General features: G+C 40.4%; 1 protein-coding gene across 3 annotated transcripts in view; it reads left to right on the top strand.

Annotated features, from left to right (window-relative positions):
* The first annotated feature begins 8,604 nt into the window (after positions 1 to 8,604).
* LOC136885259 (ATP-binding cassette sub-family C member 4) overlaps positions 8,605 to 16,318 on the top strand; it is a 100,072-nt gene continuing 92,358 nt past the window's right edge. For all 3 annotated transcript variants that reach the window (XM_067157737.2, XM_067157738.2, XM_067157739.2), the window contains exons 1-3: positions 8,605 to 8,701; positions 10,768 to 10,902; positions 15,102 to 15,212. In XM_067157737.2, coding sequence (XP_067013838.2) covers positions 10,829 to 10,902; positions 15,102 to 15,212 — 185 coding nt within the window. In that variant the 5' untranslated portion in view covers positions 8,605 to 8,701; positions 10,768 to 10,828. The remainder of the gene's footprint in view (positions 8,702 to 10,767; positions 10,903 to 15,101; positions 15,213 to 16,318) is intronic.

Below are 16,318 nucleotides of genomic sequence, written 5' to 3' on the forward strand. Positions count from 1 at the left end.
GTATCCCCTCCCTTTCCTGAGTAAGGAATCATCAGATCGCATTTTCAGGACAACTGCATGATGGTTACTGAACGGTACGATGTTAACTCTTATATCATGAACACTGGGAATAGTTTCTTTATTAACATAGAATCTATCATGATGGGATTCTGCTGAACTTTGGAAGTATGTAAACTGAACAATCGGGCCATATTTGGTATCCCACCCATCACGAAGTTGGAGAGCTGTATAAAGTCGTTCAAGCACTGGCGATGAGTTGAAGTGACCTTTTTGATCTTTTGAATGCAAAACACAATTAAATTACCTCCGATGACTAGTCTGTGACAGTTGTGTCGCGAATAGTATGGTAGCTGAGTGGTAACAAATGTGTGTTTCCCTGAGTGCAAGTAAATGTTCATGTAAAGTGTGTTGTCGTCTGTTAAAATAGATGTAATGGGATGACATTCGATTAACTTGATGTTTGTATTTGCTCTTAACAGTATAGCGGTGTCTCCGGGGTTGGAAATGTGATTATATAATGGGCCAAGAAAAGAGAGATTACTGATGTTAATCCCTTGAAGGAAAAGGATGTCAATGTCGTGATCTCTAATAAATTCTCGGAGAAGAACTTGTTTACTTCTAGTTCGAAGGCAGTTCACGTTAAGGGTGGCGTAAGTGCTAAGGAGTATTATAAACAAAAGAAGAAATACTTTAGCAACCCACGTTTTACGGACCGTTTTTGATCTGGCCTCTATTTTGTCTTGCGAGAAGTTTTTATGAATTTTCGGTCCTCGCTTAGTACTAAAGTCGTCAACCGGGCGTTTTAATCTGGGCTCTCTCGAACTGGTGTCCGAAGATTTGATTATTCTGACATCCTTTTCCGTATCATCATGTAAGTTGGTTGGGGATGAAAGTGTTTGTAGCAGACCTGAACCATTATCCGAGACCTATTCCTGCACTAGAAGATCTGGAGTAGAAGGGTGTTCCGCTGGATCAGCTATCATTGGTTCTTCGTCTTCGCCTGTGTATTGTTGGTCGCTCATGGACTGAAGTTCATGGGAATGTTGTTGTTGTTCTGGGATATCTAGCGGCTAGGGAGATGGATCTTCTTCCGTCGGCTCATCAACTGATGTTGAGGAGAAGTTCGTTATAACAGTTATCTTGTCTGCGCTTATTTTTTTTTTATTTGATTGATAAATAGGGTTCCAGAGAGCAAGAGCTCTGTCAAGAGGAACAATACATAGATAATCATAACAATGGCGGATTAACGCATAAGGTCTACAAGTGAAAGAGTAATAATAGTGGTTTTACATATACTTTAAGTATCACAATTTACCTAATGGATAGGATTATATTAAATGGATTATTATCAGAGTAACAATACAGGAGGAACAACTTTTTGACTTTTAAGATTTGGAAATGAAAATATCAGAGAAATAACTGTTATACATTTATAGTGCCTAACAGGTACTTCTTAAGCTTATTACGAAATGGCACAGTTTTAGAGATGATTGCTATATTGTCAGGAATGCTGTTATATTCAGATATTAGTAAGTGTTGCACTCCCTTAGTGCCAAACCTTGTTGTATAATTTTGATGAACATCTAATTTATTTTTTTGCCTTGTCTTATATGAATGGATGTCAGTGACTTTAGGAAATTCAGAGTTGGTGAACATTTTATTATGCAAGACTTTATGAATAAGAAGTGATGCGTTTAATGAGATTAATTTCTTAAGAAGTAATATATTTGTTTCAGAGTACATTTTATTTCGAGAATATAGTTGATGAAATCCATACATAAATCTAATAACCCTGTTTTGTAAGACCTCCAAAGTATTTAAGTTATTTTGGGTTGCTTTGCCCCAAATGAAACACAAGTAAGAAAGTCGAGATTGTATCATTGTCATATCTAACTCACATGTCTCTATGACAATCCATGAGAGGTTGTAGTGGAACTTGTTTGGAGTTCTGTGTGTCCTCAACTGGTGATGTGAACTCAGGTACTGTGTCAACTGTGTGTGTGTTGTTGATATTGTCATCTGGTGTGAGTTGGGCAGCTGATAACGGAACTCGTTTGGTCGGGAGTTCGCCACTCGCTAGCGTTGCCCAGGTCGGGGCATTGTACTCGGCCGGCGTTTGAACTGGATGTTTTCTTTCGGGGCATTGTCCTATTTCACTGCATATCAAGCAAGTTATGGGCTGGATTTCGTAGTTGATTAAAGCACGGAAACTACCGATATCAATATAGGAAGCGATATGATGTTTTAACATGATTTTAATTGCTCGGACACCATTATTTCCTTGATATCGAAAGCTTGAACACCAGGTCTCATCATTAATGGAATTTACCAATCCGATCTGAAATTAGTCCGTGTGGCACTTCTGTCGGTAAGTTGAAAATCCTAACCAATTTGGTACCTGGGCCGGCAGAGTCTTCAGTTACCTTACCTCGGAAACTATTAATAAAGGTGTGCTCACCTGAATAATCTTGGAGTAATCGGTCCGATGATTCAGAATTCTTGCATCTAAAGAAGATTTGTCTTCACGGCGTTTAGCTGTAGCATTTCGGTGTCATTTTCCTCAAGTTTTAGGAATCACAGGTGTACTGGACAGAGTAATAAATTACAGGGTTGTGAGCGACTTAGAGAATGTTGTGCGTCTGACAGCAGGCTCTGGTATGATGGCAAAGGGATGGAAGGTCAGATTGTGTATGTTTTAATTACAGCGTTGATGGGGTGAAAGTTCCTTATGGGGATCACTTTAAGTATCTAGGTGTTAATACAAGGAAATACCTTGGTTGGGGCAATCACATAAACGGGACTGTAAATAAAGGGTACAGATCTCTGCTCATGGTTATGAGGGTATTTAGAGGATGTAGTAAGGATGTAAAGGAGAGGGCACATAAATCTCTGGTAAGACCTCAAATAGAGTATGGTTCGAGTGTATAGGACCCTCACAATCATTACTTAATTAGAGAACTAAAGGAAAGTGGGGCGCTTTTTTCTCGGTGGTTTCTGAGTTACAGTAAGATACAAAAGTTGAAAACTAGAAAAGTAGCTGGAATTGATAAGGTTTCGGGGGATATACTAAAGACAATAGGTTGGGTTATTGTAGCATATCTGAAGTACTTGTTTGATTATTGTTTGCATGAAGGAGGTATACCAAATGAATGGAGAGTTGCTATAGCAGCCCCTGTGTATAAAAGAAAGGGTGATAGACATAAAACTGAAAATTACAGGCCAGTAAGTTCGACGTGCATTGTATGTAAGCTTTGGGAAGGCATTCTTTCTGATTAAATTAGACATGTTTGCGAAATTAGTAACTGGTTTGATAGAAGGCAGTTTGGATTTAGGAAAGGTTATACCACTGAAGCTCAACTTGTAGGATTCCAGCAAGATATAGCAGATATCTTGGATTCAGGAGGTCAATTGGACTGTACCGTGATTGGCCTATCTAAGGCATTTGATAGGGTAGATCATGGGAAACTGCTGGCAAAAATGAGTGCAATTGGACTAGAAAAAAGAGTGACTGAATGGGTGGCTATATTTCTAGAAAATAGAACTCAGGTAATTAGAGTAGGCGAAGCTTTATCTGTCCCTGTAATAATTAACAGGGGAATTCATCAAGGCAGTATTATCGGACCTTTATATTTTCTTATATATATCAATGATATGAGTAAAGGAGTGGAATCAGAGATGATGTTATTCTGTACAGAGTAATAAATCAGTTACAAGATTGTGAGCAACTGCAAAATGACCTCGATAATATTGTGAGATGGACAGTAGGCAATGGTATGATGGTAAACGGGGTTGAAAGTCAGGTTGTGAGTTTCAAAAATAGGATACGTCCTCTGAGTTTTAATTACTGCGTTGATGGAGTGAAAGTTCCTTTTGGGGATCATTGTAAGTTTTTAGGTGTTAATATAAGGAAAGATCTTCATTGGGGTAATCACGTAAATATGCTTGTAAATAAAGGGCACATATCTCTACACATGGTTATGAGGGTATTTAGGGGTTGTAGTAAGGATGTAAAGGAGAGAGCATATTTGTCTCTGGTAAGACCCCAACTAGAGTATGGTTCCAGTATATGGGACCCTCACCAGGATTACCTGATTCAAGAACTGGAAAAAATCCAAAGAAAAGCAGCCCGATTTGTTCTGGGTGATTTCCGACAAAAGAGTAGCGTTACAAAAATGTTGCAAAGTTTGGCCTGGGAAGACTTGGCAGAAAAGAGACGAGCTGCTCGACTAAGTGGTATGTTCCTAGCTGTCAGTGGAGAGATGGCGTGGAATGACATGTAGACGAATCAGTTTTAGTGGTGTCTTTAAAAGTAGGATAGATCACAGTATGAAGATAAAGTTGGAATTCAAGAGGGCAAATTGGGTCAAATACTCGTTTATAGGAAGGGGAGTTAGGGATTGGAATAACTTACCAAGGGAGATGTTCAATAAGTTTCCAATTTCTTTGCAATCATTTAAGAAAAGGCTAGGAAAACAACAGATAGGAAATATGCCACATGGGCGACTGCCCTGATCGATCAATTTTTGTCTAATAAGAACATCCTTTTAAAAACAGATTTTTGAGACACATAAATGACGAAATTTTGCGTTGACAATAGATCCTTTGCTGCGTATCACGAACGCTTCCTTGGTAAAGCGAGGGCTTTGTGTGCGTGTCCTTCGTAGAGCCTTCGTGTGAGCCTGTATGCTAGGGTGAAGTCTGTCAGTCAGTCAGTGGTCCTTCTTGGTCCAGGTTTGGTTTTCGACACTGTCGCGAATTTAAGACTGCTTTGATGGAATTTAACTGGATGAACTCAATCACAGTTGAGGAGGCAAATGAGAACCCTGCGTCCTTCCCAATCATAGGCTCAGTTGCAAATACTGACTGTAGACATACACAGAATGTTAGGTAGACTTAGCAGTTAAATTCATATTAGAGGAGGCCGTGACCGAACGTGTTTCAGGCTGTGCATGAGGCCTCTCAGAGTGCATGCACTGTGCACGGTGCAAAAGACGACTTCGCTTAATTGACCAGAGTGCAAACCCCCACTCCACTTCCCCTACACCTGTCTCACCCGTTCGGCCTGTCTTCGCCTTCTCCACCTTCCCAGCTGATCCACCCCTCACTGTGCGGTGAGCGGTGACACTGCTGTATGGGACAATGTTACCAGTGTTAAAACACTCTTCTTTCAATTTGGTTTCAGCAGACAATTTATCTTTTTCCTTTACCTTTGCGATGATACCAGTTATACCTGGAACAAGGGACCGGCTGACAGCAATTCTGAAATACTTCCTTAAATTACAATCAGAAACAGTTCTACTCGCACGCAATCTAGTTTTGGCACAAGTCAAAACAGGAAAAAATACCTTTTACATATGCATGTGGAACCAAAATTAGAAATAATCTTAGCTGCTTCTGGATGCAGCTTAGGAAAATATTTCTTCGACAAATTCTCGTAGAATTTGGGCAAAGTCTTTGCATGGGAAAATAGATCTTTTTGTTTAACTTATCACATAATTATTGTCCACAGATTAAACATTTGGCTTTATCGTCACGACTGAGAAAAAATACCAAAGTTCCCAGTTCGATTGAAATGGATTTTCGGAAGTCTTTGCTTTCTTCGAAACAGGTTGCTCCATTATTATGTTGTTGCCTTACGCTGTCTATTTCACTGATAAACAAGCTGTCTATCACCGAACGCTTCTTTTTCCCCTTAGCGGACTACACCATCCGAGTCAAGCCGAGTTGAGTCGAGTCGGACCGATGTACAGTGCACGGAGCTCTTGCGCCTCGATTTGCACGCGTGAGATTTTGGGCGTTTGGGAGGCCCTGACTTAGAGTATACTAGCTAAAGAACCTGTTCTTCGTATAGATTTATGGAAAATAAAATGTAAATTATAAACTCATTCAATATTAATTCTAATAAAGGTATTAACAAGATAAAAATACAGAATGTAATATGATGACTAGAGCACGGCCGAAATATGTACATAAAAATGTAAATATCAGTGAAATATTCATAAAATAGGCTATGTAATAGCATTAACGCACCAAATGTACAAAAACGATCGTGTATTCCTTTTTTATTGCGACGTATAGTTATTGTAAAGGGAATCAGAATCCAAGGGCAGGAAATCAAAACCCTGAGATTTGGCGATGATATTGTTATTTTATCTGACAATGCAGATTTGGAGAAATTGCTGAATGGTATGGACGGAGCCTTGGATAAGGAACACAATATCAAAGTAAATAAGTCCAAAATAAAAGTAATGGAGTGCAGTCAGTGAAGTCAGGTGATACTGGAAATTTTAGGTTAGGAAATGAAACCTTAAGGGAAGTAGACGAGTATTGGGTAGTAAAATAACTAACGATGGCAGAAGTAAGGAGGACATAAAATGCACACTAGCACAAGCAAGGACGAGCTTTGTTAAGAAAAGAAATTTGCTCACTTCGAACATGGGAATGGGAATTAGAAAGATGTTTCTGAAGACTTTCGTCTGGAGCGTGGCATTGTATGGAAGTGGAACGTCGACGATAACTAGCTCAGAAAGAAAGAGAAGCTTTTGAAATGTGTAATAACGTAAGAATTCGGATCCTAGTCATTACGATGATAATGAACATACCGAGCGAGTTGGCCGTGCGGTCAGGGGCGCGCGGCTGTGAACTTGCATCCGGAAGATAGTGGGTTCGAATCCCACTGCCGGCAGCCCTGAAGATGGTTTTCCGTGGTTTCCCATTTTCACACCAGGCAAATGCTGGGGATGTACCTTAATTAAGGCCACGGCTGCTTCCTTTGCACTCCTAGGCTTTTACTATCCCATCGTCGCCATAAGATCTATCCGTGTCGATGCGACGTAAAGCCACTAGCAAAAAAAAATGAACATGGCTGAATAAATAAACAGTTCTCAAATATGGCTGAGCACGCTTACCACTCTCAACAATACAATGCAAAAGCTTTCAGCTGCGTTGTTAACAAACGAACAACGACTTTGCACAATTGATAACGAACACGGCTTCACGTGACCCCTTGCCAAAAACAGGAGAAAGCTCAATTTTCTTGAGAACAGTTTGAGTTGCTAAGGAAACGTCCTGTTTTTTAAACTGAATACCTAGGCCACAACGTGCACTTCATTTTTCGTTAGGGCCAACTGTTTATCCGTTTCTTGTTATGTATAGCAAAAGATGACCGAAATTTTGTAAAATCCCCCCCCCCTCCACTAAATGACGCCCATTTAAATATGTGCGTTAGTCAACGAAGAGTGTTGCTAGTAGCGCCACTATGACCTGTGCTTTAAAGACGCTCTGTATACTTCGTCTCGTGTTGATGTTGTGAATTAGGTGTGATCAAACATTCCTTCAAGGAGACGAAGAAGGCAGCATCAGCAGTTTGCTAGGTTTGAACGATGCCCTATATTAGGGCTACGAGTAGGTGGATGTTTTTTCTGCGATATTACAGAAAGACAGTGGATCGGTATTGGTAACATTGGTCACGGTAAGGCAATGCCTCAAGAAGACCATAGTCTGGCCGCACACAGGCCACTATGGAGAGGGAAGACCGCCGTAATCGTCGCATGACTGCGGTGGATCGTACTGCAAATTCAACAGCCCCTAGAGCTTCAGTTGACACTACAATGACACAGCGAATTGTAAGAAATCAATTACTTCAGCGACACTGAACCAGACGCCCTGTAGCGTTCATGCCACTAACTCCGAATCACTGCCATCTACGACTTGTGTGGTGCCAATGTAGACCACATTCAAGCGCAGAGTGGATATTGTTGTTTTATCAGATGAAAGCTGTTTCTTTCGTCATGCCAGTGATGGTTCTAGGTGGATAAGGAGGAAGCCAAACTGTCTGCGGAATGGCACACTGGATCTGCACCAGAGCTATGGTCTGGTGAGCGATTTCCTTTTGACAGCAGGAGCATTCTCGTTGTTATCCCAAGAACCTTGACAGCGGGTTTGTGCATCAGATTGGTGATCGAACCGGTTGTGCTGCCATTCAAGAGGGTGTTTACCAACAGGTAACGCCCGTCCTCATATCGTTGCTTTCACCCAACGAGCTCTACAGAATGTCGACCAGTTGCCTTGGCCTGCGAGATCACCAGACCTTTCGTATATTGAGCAAATGTGGGACATTATGGGACGACAAATTCAGCGCCATCCAATATCAGCATTAACTGTTGCTGATTAGGCTGCCCAAGTGCAACAGGCGTGGAACTCCACGGCACCTGTGCGACACAATACATGCTTGCAGTCAAAATCGTGACGACTGCAGCGGTTATTAATATGCTACCATGTCACATCACTTCTCGTGCATTCTTCAACCTGTGACTTGGAAACGAAACTTAGACAATTTGCTTAGCCTAAATTGCATTCCTCTAAACTACTGTCTTCTTGGTATTGATATTTCACTCTGTGCCCGGGTAATAATGATCTTCTAACAGGACCTTTCAAGGGCGTATAACTCTAGAAATACTGATAAGACTTCGTGAATACATTACGTCATACATTAATTTTTTCCTTCGTTTAGCCTGGTAGAAGTACATATCTTTCTTCTGCTTCTATTATTTATATCTTCCTGCAACTGCTCTTATTGTCTGTTTTATCTTATCATTGAGTAAATACGGACTCTTCTTTGGTGGAGGTTTATTCACGTCGGTAATGCAATAGTTACCGGAACAAGTGGAAGAGAAGACAAAACTACGAGGACTTCTGAATGGTAAGTGCAAGCCAATCTTCATCCAGATTATTATTATTATTATTATTATTATTATTATTATTATTATTATTATTATTATTATTATTATTATTATTATTATTATTATTATTATTTAAGTGATCTTCGTAGGTATGTACAGGCATTGTCCCCCTGTTCAATATAATAACACATTACCACTGAAATTAAATGGTCTAGCCATGCGTGGCTCAGGCGGCAGCGCGCTGAGTTCCGTGGTTCAAATTCCGGTCACTCCATGCGAGATTTGTGCTGGACAAACCTGAGGCTGGACAGGTTTTTCTCCGGGTACACCTGTTGTTTTCCCTGTCATCTTTCATTCCAAGAAAACTCTCCAATATAATTTCATTTCATCCGCCAGTCATTAAATATTGTCCCAGAGGAGTGCGACAGGCTTCGGCAGCTGGCACAGTTCCTATCCTCGCCGATAGATGGGGGCTTCATTCATCCCATTACCCACTGGGTCGAATGACTGGATTTTCATTTTCAAATTAAATGGCCTGTATATACATTATGTCCAAAGGTCATGTTTAGACCTGTGTTAAAGTCATCTTCAGTTTGATGTATAAGGGGCATTAAAATGAAAACCGAACACCTGCTACCCCGTGACAATGGAATGGTTTTATTCAAAAGTAATCACCAAAAGCGTTAATACATTTATCTCACTGAGAGACGAGATGATCAATTCCAGTTTTGTAGAAAGAGGTAGGTCGCTGACGGATCCACAACCGCACTCATTCTTGCACTTCCTGGTCCGAATGTATCCGACGTCCACGAATGTTCTTCTTCGGTTTTCCACTCTATCATATCAGAAGTAATGACCTGATGGACCTGCCCTCGGCGCGCACCGTCTTGCAGTGATGTGGGCCTTCTCGGCATATCCTATGCCATTCATCATGGACATTCAGTGTTCGCCGCACACAGCAGACGTGTGACGATGAATTTCACGTACTGTAGCACCCTCAGCCATCAGAAAACGAACCACATTTCTTTGTTCTTCTTTGCTTGCCTCCATTTCTACAGCTGGACGAACACAGTAGACCAGTCCGCGCACCGACATAGGCATAACCCAACAACTGTGTACCCCAACGATGGCTGTACCGATTGCCATCTTTCGCGCGGAATGTATGCTATTGTTTTCATTTGAATGCTCCTTATATATGAAATAAGGCACACATATAAACCGGTAGTACATACGAATAAAACTAATAAAATATAAGGGCTGAAGGTGAGATAGAATACCTGCTCAACATTTTTATTCTCATTGAAGAGAAACGTAACTTAAATTTCATTCTGTTGCGACATTGGCGACTGATAATGTTGCCATTGTAAATAGTCTACCTGTCTGCCTCTGTGGTGTAGTGGTTAGTGTGATTAACTGACACCCCCAAAGGCCCGAGTTCAATTCCCGTCTCTGCCACGAAATTTGAAAGTGTAGCGAGGTCTGGAATGGGGTCAACTCAGCCTCGGGAGGTCAAATTATTAGAGGGGGGTTCGATTCGCACCTCAGCCATCCTTTAAGTGGTTTTCCGTGGTTATCCGCTTCTCCTCCAGGCAAATGCCGGGATGGTACCTAATTTAAGGCCACGGCCGCTTATTTCCCTGTTCCTTGCATATCCCTTCAGATCTTCCCATCCATCGACAAGGCCTCTGTTCGGCATATCAGGGAGACCGCCTGGGCGCGGTACTGGTCCTTCTTCCCAGTTTCATCCTGCCGACCCAAAGTCTCACTCTCCAGGACACTGCACTTGAAGCGGTAGAGGTGGGATCCCTCTCTGAGTCCGAGGGAAAACCAACCCTGGAGGGTAAGCAGATTAAGAAAGAAAGAAAGAAATAGTCTACCTGATTTCAACAATACTCCTCCAGCCAACCATCTTTTATTCAATTCTGGACTCAAATCAGCACTAATTTTCATCACAGAAAGACTGGATTTAAACACAATTGAGTTTTTGTATTGCATAAGGCCTTTTTGAAATCCACTAATATCACTACTATGTCCTTATATTTAAGTGTTCTGTGATTAATTATATTTGATGTGTTCCTGCTCATAGATCACTTGCGACAGTATTCTACAAAGGACTGTAAGGTTGAGGTTCTCAATTATTCCTCAGGATGGACTCGACTCAGAAACATGACAAGACGCACCCGTACCTCAAGGCGAATATCATTTCCAAAATGCTGGTCTGGTGAGTATTTTATTAGCTCAGTATAGAGTAGTTTCATGATATACAGTGACTGTTTAATTTTCTATTATTTATCTATCTTATTTTCCTCGTGTCGCCAACAACTACTTGCACGATGAAAGAATAAAAAAAAACGCCTCATTATCCTGCCTTTTTAGGATTCAATGAAACTACGTGCTAATGTCTTAGCAAACATATAAGGCGTGATCAAAACGTTTCCGTTTGAGGGCGTTGCTGCAGCGGACATGTAGGCAAAGGGATTAATGTGGCAGTCGTGTCGTACGTCCAAACAGGACCAATGCGCTGTTAGTCTGTTCTTGGCTGCCGAAGGACGAACACAGGTGGACATCCATCGGAGAATGAAGACTGTGTATGGTGCACCAAGTTACGTGCGGGTCGCGTTTCAACACAAGTTGCCGGTCGACCTAGGAGGCCAGCCTCAGCCATTACCGACAACAACTCAAGTGGGAGACACTCGAGCACCCGCCCTATAGTCCTGATCTTTCCCCGCGCTTTCGTTCCCCTGAAAATGGCCTTGAAGAGTAGACACTTCCTATCGGACGACGATGTACAGCAGGCGGTTACGGACTTCTTCACGCAGCAGGACACGGCATTTTACCACACGGGGATCTTCAACCTCGTGCGGCGGTGGGATGAGTGGCACAATGCTCACAGCGATTTTGTCTGATTGGCATCCCGAGTCAGGACTGTACGGACCTCGAACGGAAACTTTTCGATCGCCCCTTTATACGTGCAAAGTAGAAACAAGCATATACGTATGAACATGCACACAGGCCGATGACTTAGATGTTAGGCCCCTTTAAACAGCAAGAAACATGCATGCACTTATAAGAAATCAATAATACAAACCTACAAATACAGAACATGTAAACATTATTTACTAAAAATTGCACAGATGCATATATCCGCGAAAAATAAACAAATACTGTATATACGAACTGCTACAGTCGATATGCTCGTGGAGTGGCGCCTGCAGTGTAGGCAGGACATTGTACACCAATGCACTAAAGTCAATATATTCGTTGACTGGCGCCTGAAGTGCAGGCAACACATTGTACACCAATGTACTACAGTCAATATGTTCGTCGATTGGCGCCTGCAGTGTAGGCAACACATTGTACACCAATGTACTAAAGTCAATATATTCGTTGACTGACGCCTGAAGTGTAGGCAACACATTGTACACCACTGTACTACAATCAATATGTTCGTGGACTGGTGCTAATAGTTCAAGGATCACATAGACTTTTGACGTGTCTTTTCGTGATATTTTCCCGTCATGATGATCCCGGCGATTTCGACTTCATCACCTCAAACGTTCGCCACTGACATTCAACTACCCTTCGGAACAGAGACCGTCGTTCTGCTTATACTGCAAGCACGCAACTGTCCCTTGCCGGAACTAGAGAAGAACTGTCACAGCAACATCCTGTAGTGTAGGGCACCACAGCGATACTAGACGGCCAGTCCACGAAGTTAATGTCCCTACTACGTGTATATATATCTTTACGCATAAGGAAGGATGCACAATAAAAACACACAAAAGCATATTTTACATATAAACGTACTTGAATATTTACAAACATAGTTATGTACAAACATGTTCACATAACGACATACTTGAGTACTTACAAACGCAATTCACATACTACACAGGGTCTACTTGCAAACAAGTGTTAAACCATGGCATAAACTATCTCCACAAAAATCAATTCTATAAATAGAAAATGGAATTAATTATGCATCCTCTTTGTCAATTATCGAAATGGACATAAATTATCTATTAACTTCGGGATTTTATTTTAACACTCTAAATCATGCGCTTGATTATGTCAGTATATGTCCGAGCCTGCACATAAACATTTAACTATTTACCATTTATAGAATCAGAAGCCAGTAATTGTAATGGAGATATAATCTAATCCCGATGTGTATACATTAAATTTTTAAAACCTATTCTTATTTTTAATTTTTTCTAATTATCATCATTACGCTTTTTTAAGAATATGTTGTTTAATTTACGTAATTTTTTCTTATTTGTATTACCTATTATAATTCACATTTGTAATACCTGTTGTAATTGGAGTGCAATTCTGTTTAAGGCATAAGCTATAAATAAATAAATAAATAAATAAATAAATAAATAAATAAATAAATAAATGAAAACCCCACGGCACTACAGCCCTTGAAGGGCCTTGGGCTGCCCAGCAACCGCTGCTCAGCCCGAAGGCCTGCAGATTACGAGGGTCCGTGTGGTCAGCACGACGCATTCTCTCGGCCGTTATTATGGGCTTTCGAGACCGGGGCCGCCATCTCACCGTCAGATAGCTCCTCAGTTCTAATCACGTAGGCTGAGTGGACCTCGAACCAGCCCTCAGGTCGAGAGAAAAATCCCTGACCTAACCGGGAATTGAACCCGGGGCCTCTGGGAATATAAATGAAAGCATACACAAATTTTTACATTCTCACTTTCATATTACGTTCATACATACAAACAAGCCTAAACAACAACAACAACAACAACAATAATAATAATAATAATAATAATAATAATAATAATAATAATAATTTTACGTCCCACTAACTACTATTACGGTTTTTGTATACGGCGAGGTGCCGTAATTTTTTCCCGTGGGAATTATTTTACGTACCAGTAAATCTACCGCCAACAAGGCTGTGAAAGCGGAAAATCAAGGTAGACCATCCTAAGAGCTGCTGACATTGGAATTCGAACCCAGCGTCGCCGCAATTCAGGCTCACAGTTACGCGAGCCTAACTGCACTGTTAATTCTCTCGGTATGTTCTGCACAGAACCGAAGAAAAATGTAATTGCTATTAAGAATATTCCACATTCAGAAATATGTTTTTTGTCCAATTAGATTAACTTTGAAAAGAAACGTCAGATTCTTTAGTGATATTCTCCTTGCGTTCATAAAATGTCTCCGTGGCTCAGGAGGCAGCGCGCCGGTCCTTCACCGCTGGGTTCCGTGCTTCAAATCCCGGTCACTCCATGTGAGATTTGTGCTGGAAAAGTGGAGACGGGATATGTTTTTCTCCGGGTACTCCGATTTTATTCCAGCAATAATCTCCAATATAATTTAATCTATCAGTCATTAACCATTGCCCCGAAGGAATGCGACAGGCTTCGGCAGCCGGCACAACTCCTATCCTCGCCGCTAGATGGGGTCTTCATTCATTACATTCCTGACCCGTTCAAATGACTGGAAACGGGCTGGGGATTTTCTCCTTCGTTGCATTCTTAATCTGCTCAAGAGTGTATTGTTATTATTTCATTATTCTATTTCAAGGTTTCTGGATTCACCTCAACAAACTTTCATACTCGTGATATCATAAGAAATTTACGAGAATTATTACTGATGTTTTACCATATAATATTGTAATTGTAAGTAGTTCCGTACACTAGGAAATGTTCACTCAGCCGCACAAACAACAACAACAACAATAATAATAATAATAATAATAATAATAATAATAATAATAATAATAATAATAATAATAATAATAATAATAATAATGAGAGTAGATGAAGCATAATCTGACGATTAAGAGGAGTTCCTCAAGACTCTATTATTGGACCTTTATATTTTCTTACATACCGCATATAAATTGCTTTCTAATTATTATTGTACTTAAGAGAATGGTATTAAGAGCGCGCAGTAAATTTTTATATTCTAAAAATGAAAACGAATGGCGCCAGGGAGTTCTTTTATTTTCCAGAAAGTAGTAATTCTTGATTTATCTTGTTCCTAAAATTCACCAATTCAATTCTCTAAACTGTACGTGCTCCATTTTTTGTGTTTCTTTTAAATATCAGAGTGTAATTTAACTTCATTCTTGTGTTAGCTTTGCCGGTCTAAGCAATCTCCAGTTATTTGGAAGGAAGAATACGCATTCATTTTTATTAATTATGACCATTGCAGAATATACGCACACGCTATACGACTGTTGATGACGCTGTCAGTGCGTGAATTATGACCTAGTAGGTTGTCGTAGGGTCCATGTTAAAAGTAGTCTATTGGGAATTTAAAAAATTGATACTAAGGCGAAGGAAGTTATATCACATGAAATTAAAGAGCAAATGTTAATTACTTTGAGTGTATAGTGCCCCTTAAACATATTCTGGATGCCCTGGATGTTATATGTTGTCATTTTTACTGCAGGTGGCTCAAGGATCTCTTCCTCCTGGGGAGACGTAAGGACCTAGAGGCTGAAGACTTGTACAATACTCTACCACAAGATCGGTCGGAGAAACTTGGAAACGACTTGGAGAGGTGAGGAACTGGAGCATGTAATCACGGACTTTGTACAGTACTGTATCTCTGTGTAATAGGACTTAGAGCATGAGAGTAGATGAAGCATAATCTGACGATTAAGAAGAGTTCCTCAAGGTTCTATCATTGGACCTTTATATTTTCTTACATACAGCATATAAATTATATGAATAAAGAACTGGAATGATATATAAATCTTTCTTGCGGATGATGCTATACTGTATAGAGTATTGTATACAATTGATAAAATATTAAATAAAGAGTGGTTCGCACCGGGAAGAATAACAACATTTTTTTTGTATGAAGAATCAGGTTGTAAATTTTACCTAAAGGAAAAGTCCTCTCAGTTTTAATTGCTGTGTTAATGCTGTGAAAGTTCCTCACGGCGATCACTGTAAGTTACTAGGTGTTAATACAGTATAAGGAAAGAACTTCATTGTGGTAATGGCATTAACGGAGTTGTATAGAAAGAGTGCAGGTCTCTTTGTATAACTATGGGCGTATTTAGGGGTTGTAGTAAGGATGTAAAGGGGAGGGCGTATAAATCTCTGGTAAGACCACAGTTACATTGTGGTTTCAGTATATGCGACCCTTACCAGGATTACTTGATAAGAGAACTGACAACTGGAAAGGATCCAAAGAAAAGCAGCTCGATTTGTTCAGGGTGATATCCGACAAAAGAGTAGCGTTACGAAAAGTTTGCAAAGTTTGGGCTGGGAAGACTTGGAAGTAAGGAGACAAGCTGCTCGGCTAAGCGGGATGTTCCGAATTGTCACTGGAGAGATGGCGAAGAATGACATTAGTAAACGAATAAGCTTTAGTGGAGCTTATAAATATATCAAAGATAAAGTAGGAATTCAAAAGTACAAATTCGGAAAAATACTCATTTATAGGAATAGGAGTTAGGGAATGGAATAATGTTCCAACAGAGGTGCTTGATGAATTTTCATTGTTGTACAAGAAAAGGGTAGGAAAACAAACGATAGGGAATCTGTCACCTGGGCGACTGCCCTAAGTGCAGATCAGTAGTGATTGATTGATTGATTGGTTGATTAAAGAATGGTAATTGCAATGTCTTCTACGTATTAACCGTAGGTGGACCAAGC

This window comes from Anabrus simplex, chromosome 14, assembly GCF_040414725.1.
Source record: "Anabrus simplex isolate iqAnaSimp1 chromosome 14, ASM4041472v1, whole genome shotgun sequence".
Classification (NCBI taxonomy): domain Eukaryota; kingdom Metazoa; phylum Arthropoda; class Insecta; order Orthoptera; family Tettigoniidae; genus Anabrus; species Anabrus simplex.